Genomic DNA, 13386 nt, shown 5'->3' on the forward strand with positions numbered 1-13386 from the left:
GAAAATTCATATTTATTTGAAATTTTTATCCGTAAATAGTTTTCAATATAAATATATTTAAAATAATTCATTAAAAATTACATTTTAAGTGAATATCTTATGTTCTGTTTGGTATCGAAAACAATTTTAAACAATAGTTTTTGAAAATTGTTCTCTATTTTTGTAAAACACAAGGATGTTTGAAAACCCAAAATGTTTTTAACCTGTTTTAATATTTTTAAATATGTTTTAAAAATAATTTTTTATCTAACGTTTTATTTTTAATCATTCTACATATTTGTATAATTATTTTTTAAAACAATATAAAACAATTAAAAAATATTATCTAAAAACATCATATTTTCTATTCTTAAGAGTATAAAACAGAAAACAGTTCTCAAAGAGACCCTTAAAGTGCCTAACCATGTTTAGTTTGTCCTATATATCATGGGATAGAATAAAATATGGGACATTATATTTTGTCTCATATTTGGTTGATGATGAGATATGATAAGTTTTGTCATCACTTATCATATGTTTAACCAAACACCGATAGGATAAATAGTGGAATATATTATTCATCTTTTATTTTTAATCCCTTTCTGTATGAGATATGTTAATTGCATACTAAGATGTGCGATATGTATACCTCATGTATCATAAATTTACTTTTTATAACAATTTTTTATTTTGTTTACGTACTCATTTTGTAGAATATTTTTTTTTATTATAAATTAAATTTATGATTAAAAAGAAAAACCAAAAAAATATTTATAAAATAATATTAATATATGATATAAATTATTTTTATATATTAAATAACATAATATAAAAAAAATATTTGTAAAGTTCAAATATTTTAATCATAAATATTGTTAAAGATAAGAGAAATTTCATTTTTTTTAAATAGAAAATATTGGAATATGATATGATTTTTATTTTCAACATTGAAAATAATATATATTTCATATAATTTTTTATTCATTTCACAAATTAAATATAAATGTAATATTATATAACATATATTATTAAATATATTACCTTAAATATCATGTTCATAGGATATGCATATCCAAATATATCATATCCCATTTGAAATCATATCTTAACATATGTTTTTTCGATCCAATGAGATATGATATCATAAGGTATACATATCCTACGTGACATTAATTATGTGATTGAGAAAATAAAGGTTAATCTTAATAGAAAAAAACACCCAATAGGGGGTGAATTGGGGTTCAAAAAAATTATTTTTCAAACACAATAAATTTAAACACAAGAATCACAAATATAAAGAGATAAAGTTAAAGAAAACAAACTCAAGTTTTATAGTGGTTCGTCACTTCTTTGCCTACGTCCACTCTCCTCAAGTTTCTAATCGAATAAGGGTTCTGCTATACTTGAACTTCAACCAAACTTCTAATCACTTTTTCACTTGGATTCCGACTCCAATAAGCTTTTACACGATTCTCTTCAAGTCTCTACTCACTTGAAGGTTCTAACACTCAAATAACAACTTTGTAACTCTCAACCTAACTCAACAAGGGCTCAAATACAATTTAAATACTATGAAGAATCACAAAGGTGCATTAAAAAATATGCAAATGAAGATTTAATGCACCAAGAAAAGAATGAGAGCTTTTAAGGCAAGAACAAATAGGTAAACAAATAAATACAAGTGTTCTCTTCCTCATAAATGAAGTGGAGCTCTCAATTTATAAATTTCTAGCCTCGAGAGTCAAAATGCCAAAAATACAACCTTGACCAGTTGAGCTTAAGGTTAATCGATTCGCTAGTTGTTGGGCATTAAATGCATGGTAGGTCACCGTTAGGCCTCGATCGGTCCTCGACCGAATCTCGACTGAGAAAGAAAGACTACTAGAAGAGAAATAAGATTTTTGCATTTCTCGACCAGACTGGGAAGGGTCAACCAGTCGACTGGTGCCTTACTTGGTTAAGTCGGTTCATCATTTTTGGCCCGAAAACCTATCTTTTTGCTTCTACCACCTAGGCAAGGTCTTTAGGTAAATTAATATGTCAATTTTGAAACGATTTGCTTAAGGTTCATTTGATAAAACTCTAGTATAAACCAAGTTTTTAAAGATGCATGAAAAAAATATGGAAATCCTAAGTGTACCCATGCATTCATCTTACATGTGTTTCCTATTATTAAAGGTCTTCCAATTGTCTTGATCATGCATCCATTGGTTCCTTTGATGAATTTCCAAATGAACACCTGAAATTCTTTATAATTCAAATCAATTAGCAACTTAACCATGATTTGTTATCATCAAAACGTGATTAAGATAACCCTTGGGCTAACAGTGACCAAATATATAATTATTGCATTAAAAATACGAGTATTCACATCTCAAATTAGAACTTTTCGATATTAGAAAAATAGCGGAAGATTAAGTTGAAAAAAAATCATTATAATTAATCAAGTTAAAAGACTTAATTGTTTTATCTTCGTATTCTAAAACATAGAAGATACTCTAAAAGAAAAGGTAAGGTAAATTTTAATTAAATATAAATAAGTAATATTTATTTGCAAATTTTAAGTTAAATAGGAGCAAAATTCAAGTATATTATACTTCATTAATATAGATATTACACCACTTTGTTTTAAAAATAGGAGATACATTAAGGGATGGCAACGGACGGGTTTGGGATAGGTTGTTTTTCGTCTAAACCTCGCTCATTTTATTCAAAATAATTCTCTTTTTTGTTCCATTAAAAAAAATAAATGAGATAGGGCAAGACAGGTAGGTGTACGGATTTCTCATACTCCCTTGCCTCACCTTGTTTCTCTTTTTTTTGAAATTTTTTTTAAAAAGTTATTTTAAATTTTTTTTAATTGCGCTAAAATAAATATATTTTATAAATAATTAAAATATTATAATTTTTATAACTTATTTTATTAAAAAGTGCTATTATTATTATTATTATTATTATATTAAAAAAAAAAAGGGAATCTTGAAAGGTGCATTATTAGGAAAATATGAATTAATTGATAACCTTAAAAAAAAAAAATAGGTTTCATAAAAAATACATTTTGAGATAAATAATTCTCAAATCATGCTTTCAAAACTACCCTCCACTGCCACACTCCCTCTCCTTCCATTCTCATCCTATGTTTTTTCCTTCAAGAAGTCAACCCTTCCCATTCCACTTCTCTTTATGCTATTTAGTGAAAACGATTTTTAAATTTTGATTTTTTTTAAAAAATAATTCTCATCTTTTTTCCTTAATTTTTAAGAATCTAATTAATTAAAAAAGCCAAATTTATTTTTAAAAAGAATAATTCATTTATTCATTATTTTTTTCATTTTTTATTTAAAATTTTATTTTAACATAATGTGTAATTAATACATAAATTAGTTTTTAATATAAAATATATTCACCAATAATAATTAATAATCTAATAAATAGACAAATAAATGTTAATATTTTAAATAATATTGATTTCAAATCTATATATATATAATATTTTATTTTGTTTTGTATTCATAATATTTTTATATTTATAATATTTATAATTTTTATATTATGGATCTCATTTCTTATATTTTTTTTTTTTGAATTTTTTATAGAATATTAAACCTAAATTAAAAAAATAAAAATAAAAAAACATTATCCACGTTTGTTTTTTATTTTCTTCAAAATAAAATAGAAAAATAATATAAAAATATTAAATTACCTTTATGTAGACCCCTCTTTGGCTACAGAAGAGTGAGCTGGGCTTTTTTTTTGGGAAAGTGGGGGACGACCTCTCCACAAGTGCTAACAGCTGCGTGGGACGCGTGGCAAGAAGACACCACCACTTCGCCATGGTGGTGGTTGGGATGGGGACTTCTTCTGAACAGAGGAGAGATGAGTGGATGGTGAGCAGTAAAGCTGGTGAAGGCTCGGTGGAGAAGAAACCAGTTGGGGGAAGCTGGCAGAGAAGTTGGAAAGGGGTAGGTATGGAGTAGTCCGAGGAGGAGAGCTTTTTTCTTTTGGGATGGGTGGGGGGAGGAAGGAAAGGAAAAGGGGGGCTTGAAAAAAAAAAGACAGAGGGATTTTCGGGGGAGAGCAAGAAAAACAGAGAGCTACAGAGCAGGGGGGTCAAGAAGAAAAACAGAGCAAAAGGAAGAGGAGGAACACAAGATAAGTGTTAACCTTGATTTCATGTCTCTGTTTTCTCGTATGTTCCTTATTCTACTGATTTTTGCAATATTTTGTGCACAGTTCGGATGTGGATATTGAGCCACACATTTGGTCTTTTGGTCGGTCCCAAAGATAACTTTGGATTTGTTGTCATTGCTTTATCTGCCATTGTTATCCTCACATTACCTGCTATCATTTTTCTTGCTGAAAAGTAACCTCACCTTGTTTTAACTTTGTTGTGAAATGCTTGAGAATCATTTTCCGTTTATGTTTGATTTAATCTCTCCCACCCGGTCAGTAAGTTCACTGATAATCTATGCAGTGGAGCTTCCACTGATGTCTTGTGTTGTTTATTATGTTATGCTCTGTTTCTGGAGACGTCTCTTTGCTATAATTTTCCTCTGTTTTCGGTTCTCATCCAAATGCATGAGCTATAAGAAGAGTGAGTTGTGGTCTCTCACGGCAACCTTCACGAGTTAAGGTCACCGTTCTTAGTTTCAAACATCGCGGATGGATCACAGCATTCGTCAATATTTCAGAAAATAAATGGGCAGTCTTATCTCTTTTTCTACACTGTCGCCTAATTTGCAATCCGGAAATACCAGTGTACACAGTCTGAGAGTGCCTATGTGAATGGAGGTTTGCAGACTTCTTTACTGCCAGCAAGCAGTGGCAATGGCCCGGCCCTTGTATCACCCTTGTCTCCCATATTTGCTCAAGCTCCTGCGGAGAAAGGTGCAAAAGGTTTTATGATTGATTTTCTCATGGGAGGAGTTTCTGCCGCAGTCTCCAAATCAGCTGCTGCCCAATTGAGCGAGTTAAGCTCTTGATTCAGAATCAGGAAAGAGATTCAGCACTGGGCGTTTTTTTTTGCTGAGCTTAGCAAGTTTTCCATGGAAGAGGTCCTCAAAAGTTTATGAGCGTTAGCCACCAACGGGGTTAGGAAAGTAGATGAGCCTTCATTGTAAATGACTTACCACTGGAGCAAGGCCGATTTCTGCCTTCAGATATGTTCAAACTTCATCACCAGTAGCATTTGCGGGATTCATTGAACGGCACCGCCATCAAGCCCTCAAGGATCGTCAGCGCACCATCAGTTCCTCATCCAGAAGTGGCGCATGATCAGATTCTCCTTGATCATCGATAGCTTCTCCACTCCATTGATTTCCCCATCGCACAAGCTTCGGCATCAGCATGAGGAGAAGAAAAACGAGCTGAAAACAGAGCAAGATGGGGATATTCTGGAGTGACAAGAAACAGGGGACGTTTTGAGAGAAAAACAGAGAGCCGGGTGAGGAGATTTTAAGAGCAAAAACAGAGAGGAGAAAGAAAGTTGGGTGAGAGTTATGGGGCAGCGAGTTTTCAGGGGAATGAGCTAAGCCCAGAGAGTGATGAAGTTTCATGGAATACTATGATTACGGGGTAAGCCCAGAATGGGGAGTTGTCGGAAGCACAGAGATTGTTTGAGGAGTCTCCAGTTCAGGATGTCTTCACTTGGACAGCAATGGTGTCAGGATATGTGCAGAATAGTATGTTGGATGAAGCCAGAAGAGTTTTTGATGGAATGCCGGAGAAGAATTCAGTTTCGTGGAATGCTATTATCGCAGGTTATGTGCAATGATGCCTCATGGGCAGCTATCATTGCTGAATATGCCCCAAGTGGCTATGGTGAAGAGGCTTTGCATCTATTTATGAAGAATAGCACAAAATCTATAGTACAAACTTGGCCTTCACCCCCCAGAATACTTGAGAACAGGTAAAGTGACTGCTGCAAGTGTAGTTTATAGCTTTGGCACAGTATTGCTTGATTTTCTCAGTGGAAAACATATTTCCCCAAGCCATGCACTTCCTCATACCTGGCATGAATTTTCTGGTGTTAATGGACTCGTGTTTGGAGGGTCATTCACGGATCTTTAAAATTAATTTTAATTTTCAAAACTTCAATTCTCAATTGATTTTTAAGATTTCGATTTTCAAATAATTTTCAAAACTTCAATTTTTAATTTAATTTTCAAAACTCCGATTCTTAAGTTTAATTTTTAAAATTTTAATTTTCTAAACTTTAATTTTTAAAACTTCAATTTAATTTTCAAAAAAATCAATATATTATTTTTTTCATTTAAAAAAGTCAAATATTTTAGTTTTCTTTATTTAGTTAAAAATTTATAATAAGTTATGAAAAAAATAAAAAAATAAAAGACCTTAAAAGCAAATTTTTTTAACAAAAAAAACTAAAAAAACAAATACCATCAAATATCGGATTTTTTTATTCCATTAAAATTTTATAATAAGACATGAAAAAGTAAAAAAACAAACGACTTAAATCCGAAACAAAATTATTTTTAGACAAAAAACTAAAAAAACAAAAATTGATAATACTATTACGTGAATTGAAGTTGAGCATGGGCAAGTTGATGTGTGAAAACATTGAAGTACACCAAAGCTCCAAGAAATCCGATGAAAACCAGCAACCCAATGAGCCTCGCCATTGCACTATTATGAGCCACGAAAACCGATATCATCTCCTCCTTGGATAATCGATTCAATTTCAAAATATAATTAGAATTTCATCCATCAACTCGTGGGTCATTGTCAAAAATATATGTACAACTAAGAAAATAATGTACACAAAAGAAATATCACTAAATAAGGAAATTATAATTGAGGGAAGAAATCTAGTCAGATAAATGTCCTAATATGATTAATTTTAGAATCACTATCAAATCAAATATTCAATTTTATTTTTTTTCAAAAACATAAAAATAAAAATTTAATAATTGGATTACCAAAAATAATTAGTGATGTGGGAAAAACAAAGATTATAGAATTACTATGTTTCCTTTGTGCTTAAATAAGATCATATTCGATGATACCATTGCTTTGAAAATTCATATTTATTTGAAATTTTTATGTGTAAATAGTTTTCAATATAAAAATATTTAAAATAATTCATTAAAAATTACATTTTAAGTGAATATCTTAGGTTCTGTTTGATAATTGTTTTCAAAAACAATTCTAAAAAATAGTTTTTGAAAATTGTTCTCTATTTTTATAGAACACAAGTTTGTTTGAAAACCCAAAATATTTTTGAACCTGTTTTTAATATTTTTAAATATGTTTTAAAAATGATTTTTTATCTAGTATTTTATTTTTAATCATTTTATATATTTGTATAATTATTTCTTAAAACATTATAAAATAACTAAAAATGTAATCTAAAAACATCATCTTTTCTATTCTTAAGAATATAAAACAGAAAACAATTCCCAAAGAGACCCTTATCTAACCATGTTTAGTTGTTCCCATATAGCATGGGATAGAATAAGAGATTGGACATTATATTTTATCTTATGTTTGGTTGACGATGAAATAAAATAAATTTTCTCATCATTTATCATATGTTTAACCAAACATCGATATGAAAAAGGGTAGAATATATTATTATACTAAAATGTGAGATATGTATATCTCATGTATTATAAATTTACCTTTTTATCAATTTTTTTATTTTGTTTACATACTCATTTTGTAAAATAAAATTTTATTATAAATTAAATTTATGATTAAAAAAGAAAAACAAAAAAAATATTTATAAAATAATATTAATATATGATATAAATTATTTTTATACATTAAATAACATAATATAAAAAAATTATTTGTAAAGCATAAATATTGTTAAAGACAAGGGAAATTTCATTTTTTTTAAAATAGAAAATATTAGAATGTGATATAATTTTTATTTTCAATATTGAAAATAATATATATTTTTTATTCATTTCACAAATTAAATATAAACGTAATATAATATAACATATATCATTAAATATAGTACCTTAAAATATCATGTCCATAGGATATGCATATCCAAATATATCATATCTCATTTGAAATCTTATTTTAACATTTTTTTTTTCGATCCAATGAGATATAATATCATAGGACATACATATCCTATGTGACATTAATTATGTGACCAAATATATAATTATTGCATTAAAAATACAAGTATTCACGTCTCAACTTAGAACTTTTCAATATTAGAAAAATAGTGGAAGATTAAGTTGAAAAAAATAATTATAATTAATCAAGTACTTAATTGTTTTATCTTGGTATTCTAAAACATAGAAGATACTCTAAAAAAAGGTAAGGTAAATTTTAATTAAATATAAATAATTAATATTTATTTGAAAATTTTAAGTTAAATAGGAGCAAAATTCAAGTATTTTTATACTTAATTAAAATAGTTATTATACTCTTTGTTTTAAAAATAGAAGATACATCAAAAGATGACAACAGGCGGGTTTGGGATAGGTTGCCCTCATCCTAACTCCACCCATTTTATTCAAAATAATTCTTATTCTCGTTTCATTAAAAAAAAAAAAAAATAAGTGAGATAGAGCGAGGCAAGTCCCCTATTTCTCTTTTTTTTTAAAAAAAAAAGTAAAAATTTATTTTTAATTGATTAAAATATATATATTTTATAAATAATTAAAATATTTTAATTTTTATAACTTATTTTATTGAAAAGTATTATTATTATTATCATTATTATTATATTAAAAAATGGGGAATCATGCATTATTAAAATATGAATGAGTTGAGAACCCAAAAAAAAAAAAAAAGTAGGTTTCATAAAAAAAAATACATTTTGAGAAAAATAATTCTCAAATCATGATGCCAAAACTACACTCCACTTCCACATTTCCATTCCTGTGTTTTTTCCTTAAGGAAGTCAACCCTTCCCCACACCACTTCTCAATTCATCTATATTTTCTAAATAGTGTACTTATATATGATTCCACCTATTAAAAATAAGAAAGTAAAAATTAAATTAAATTAATTTTATATATAATCCAGGCGAGGTTGGACAAGACAATACCCAAACTCTTCTCGGGTTTTTAAGAAAAATCTCAAATTCACCCCTAACTTATTTATTTACATTTCAAACATGTTCTATTAGGAGCATGCACTAGCTTTTTTTGTCCTTAAATATAATCAAGATTATCAATTGAATATTTGCTAAAAATGACTTACTTCAACCCCCACATTGAACTTTTTCTAATAACTTATGATTCTTTACACCTGCAATATCTATAAAAGGGCTAGCTATTTGTACATGCTTTTGAAGAATATTTGTTCATTGATTCAAAGCTTACATTTACATAATTTGTTTTATTTAATATACGCACTTTTTATATTGATATACAAGGGATTGAATAATGACATAATATTCATATTGTCATAAATGTTGTTGTATCAATGAATATAAATAAAAATTACCATTTCTCAACATGCAAATTAAAATCAATTTCAACATATGTATAGTATTGTTTTTACTCAAAGCATTTTTTATAGAAATATTTCTTTAAAAGTGGTTTTAGGAAAATTACTTATCAAGTATATTTTTTTTCGAGAAAATATTATAAATAATTTTTTATTTTTTAAAAAAATATTTTCTAAATTTTACCAAATACCTCATTTTGTTCAAAAATGGAAGTAATTTAGAATTGGACATTTTTAGTAAGAAAATGATTATGATAAAAATAATTAGTTAGTGAATAAATTATAAGAAGCGATTATAGAATAATCTCAGAAATAGAAAAAAAATGAAACCAAGATAGACTCACATTTTTTTTTTTTTAATTCAAGTTCAATTTTTGCTTACATGCTAGTTTCTATAGAGATTGAGCCAAAGAAAATGGAGAAAAAAAATATAAGAAAAGAAAAAAAAAACAAGGAAAAGTTATAAAATTATTCCCTTATGAGAAGAAATCTTTTGACAAGATTGGCTCTCTCCTTTTCTTAATATTTTTTTTCCACTCATTTTGAAAAAATTCAAATATTAAAATATATATATTTTTTCTTTTAACATTTTTGCTATTTTCCAAAGAGTCTCAAAATGACGGTCAAATTCTTTTAAATTTACATCTATAGGAAACACTCCAACATAACAGAAATTGAATGCAAATGAATACAAATGCACTGAATTTCATTTGAAATGCATTTTGTAAGCCAATAAACGGCAGTGACGTGGAGGATAGGTGATCTACCAACAGTTGTTGGGGTTCCCCATGAACTCCTCAAACTTTGAGCCAAAAATTTGAATTTGAAAATGACCGTGTCAATTCTTCCCGTTATCTTCTGCCCCTTCAACCCTCCCCATTTCTATTATAATATTCAGGTTATTTAAAAAAATAATTATGAGTATTGAAACAACATTACAGTAGTAGGCGTTTTTTAAATATTTTCATTCAAAATTCAAAAATACAATAGTGGTAGTGGTGTAATTTCCTTTTATGAGCCACGTGGCAAAATATTGGATGGATGTGAGAAATGGTTTCTGCAGCATTATATTCTTCCGCAATATAAACCCTTGATAAACCTCTGGATTGTTTCTACGCTGTTATCTCCATTCTCAGCCATATAAACCCTACAGAAACCCTAAGCCTCTCATCCCCAATCCGCATAATGGCCAAGAAGAAGGCGAACAACCAAGACAAGACAACCCAACAACACCAAGACCCGACCGACCACGATACCACGCCCATGGAGGACCCTTCTGAGAAACTCCAAAACCTCAAGTCCCTCAACTCTCTGCTCCTCAAAGAGACCTTTGAGCGTCGTCAACAGGTGGAGTCTCTGCAGCAGTCCAGAGAGGCTTTGGAGTCTGAGTTGTCTCGGTTTGCGATGGAGAAGAAGATCTTGGACGATGAGTTGAAGCAGCTGAGGGAGCAGACAATGGGGTTGGAGTTGGAGAAGAGCGTAATGGGTCTCTTTGTTGAGACCCAGATTGATGATTTGAGGAGAGAAGAGGGTGAGAAGGTGAAGAGTGAGATTGAGGTGTTGAAGGAAAAGGTCAATGAGGTTATGGGCAATCTGGAAAAACAGAGGCTATTACTAGATCATGTCAGTGGTGAGAGGGATGGAATGAGGAGTGAGAGAGATTTTTGGGCTGAGGAGGCAAATAGGTTGAGGTTGAAAGTGGTTGAAATGGAGGGGAGGGAAAAAAAGAGTGAAGAGAAGGTGAGTGTACTGCAAATGGAATGTGAGGTACTGATAGAAGAAAAAGAGAAGAAAGATGAAAGCATCGAGTCCCTGAAAATTGATAAAGATTTGGTCGAGAGGAGGTTGGCTGAATCAGTGAGGTTGAATGATGATTTGAAGGCTAAGATTGAGGCCATTGTTAGTGATAAAGAGGGGATTGAGAAGGAGAGAAGTGCCCAAATGGTGTTGATAAATGAGTTGAAGAAGGAAGTGGGTGAACTCAATGAGAACAGATGTGCTCTGCTGAAGGAGCAAGAGGATTTGCGGATCAAAGTTTGTGAATTGGAGAAGAATCTAGTTGAGGCTAAAGAGAAGCAAGAGAAGATGGAAATGGAGAGCAATACACTGATCTCAGAGAAAAACGAGATGGAAAAACGCTTGGAAAGTTTAATGGGGGAAAAGGTTTCCACCATGAAGAGTCTGGAGGACGCTCAGAAGCAACTAGAGGTTCAGAAGCAAAAGGTGGAGGAGATACTTAGTGAGAAAAATGCGATTGAGGAGGTGAAATTTAAACAGGAGAGTGAAATTGTTGAGTTGCAGAAGGACGTGCGTGAGCTCGTGGATGCTCTTTCCAAATTGGAAAAGAAATTTGGAGAGATTGCAGAGAAGAACAAGCAATTGCAATCTGAAGCTACCCACTATAGAGATGCATTGAATCAGATTACAGTAGAGAGAGATGATGTGAAGAAGGGTCTTGCTGAGGAGAAAAAGAGCGGAGACAACCTGAGGACAAAAGTTGTGGAAGTGGAGAAGAATACTGAAGAAACCTTGAAAGAGCTGGAGCAGATGAAGAGGGACCATGAGAAGCTCATTGGAGAAAAGAAAGAGTTGCAGAGCCTCTATGAAATGTTGAAGGGCGAAAAGGCTTCAGCAGAGAAGAACCTTGTGGAGGCTCAACAAGGAATCGATGATATGCGGGGTAAAGTTGAATCAATGCTTGCTAATTCAGAACTGGCCTTAGCCATGTTGAAGAACACCGGAGCCCTGGTTTGTCCATCCAAAGATGAAAATAATGGAAAGCAAGAAGAGGGTGTTTATGAGCAAAACACCAAAGAAGAAACTCAGCCATTTGCAGCACAGCTAGAAGTCATAAAGAATGCTTTCAGAAGCAGAGAGACCGAGGTAGAAGACATGAAGAGGCAAGTGGAGACTCTGCAGAAGACTCTGGCTGAGGCACACAAGAAGAGGAATTTCTGGACCTTGGTGTCATCTGCCACAACAATTTTTGCTGCAGCATCTTTTGCATATGTTGCTAAAGGTCACTGATGAGTTCATTTTTCCCATGAGCTTGTTGCTGATAAGGTCAAGTTGCTATGAATTCTAGAATTAACAGTCTTTTAACCTGGACAGAATGATGCCATCTTGGTTGTTTTTAGTTTTCTATCTATTGAAGATGATGTAACCAATGCTAGAATCACAGGATTCACAACAACACATCAAGTTTTAATAGTTCTTTCCTTAACATGAAGAATCCATCATCATCTGTCTTCCATTCAATTTATCCTGGGCTGTTCTATTTTACTAGTCTCAAACCAGCCTTGTTAAGGGAGAAAATGAGTTCAATCAAATGTACTTATTCCAAGTCCTACTCAATTTCAATTTTTTAAGCTTTAAATTTATGTATGTCTTAACATTATGAAAAAGTACATGATATAATTTTATGTATTTTTCTAACATTATAAAAAAAATATTAAATTAGCTTTGGGTTACACAAGCATTTGCCCAAACCCAAATTAAATTAAGTTGAAATTAAAAAAAGTTGCAACATGCTACAACAAAAATTGCACCAATAAATAATATTAACAATTAGGGTCTGTTTGGAAAGTGTTTTTAAAAGTCCAATAAATAATATTAATAAATAGGGTCTGTTTGGAAAGTGTTTTTAAAAGTTATTCTGAAAAATCGTTTTTAAGAATAATTTTGTATGTTTTCAAAAATAAAAATACGTTTAGAAATTGAATTCCAAAAAATAATTTTTGTTATTAAAAACTAAAAAAAAAAAAAAAACATGTTTGATTGAGTTGATAAAAATAATTTTTTAGAATACTTGTATGAAAAGGAATACCATATGAAATACACCTTTGAACAAGGCAACCCAAATTTTATATGCAAGAAGGTTAGATGAAAATCCATTTGTTTGATAGTTTTAAAATATTTCTTCAACAACACCATCATGCCATGCCCATGCCCATCCACTCAGGCTTTTGC

At 30.5% G+C, this 13386-nt stretch overlaps 1 protein-coding gene across 1 annotated transcript; it reads left to right on the plus strand.

Annotated features, from left to right (window-relative positions):
* The first annotated feature begins 10476 nt into the window (after window positions 1-10476).
* On the plus strand, window positions 10477-12640 carry LOC100262311 (uncharacterized). The gene has a single exon (XM_002264178.5). It carries the CDS (start codon window positions 10603-10605, stop codon window positions 12442-12444), a length of 1842 nt encoding a protein of 613 aa, XP_002264214.1. The 5' UTR covers window positions 10477-10602; the 3' UTR covers window positions 12445-12640.
* The last annotated feature ends 746 nt before the right edge of the window (window positions 12641-13386 follow it).

This window comes from Vitis vinifera, chromosome 14 (genome assembly GCF_030704535.1).
Source record: "Vitis vinifera cultivar Pinot Noir 40024 chromosome 14, ASM3070453v1".
NCBI lineage: Eukaryota > Viridiplantae > Streptophyta > Magnoliopsida > Vitales > Vitaceae > Vitis > Vitis vinifera.

What these genes read in the sequence shown, in the direction of transcription:
- LOC100262311 (XM_002264178.5), top strand. Translation starts at nt 10,603, where the DNA reads ATGGCCAAGAAGAAGGCGAACAACCAAGACAAGACAACCCAACAACAC.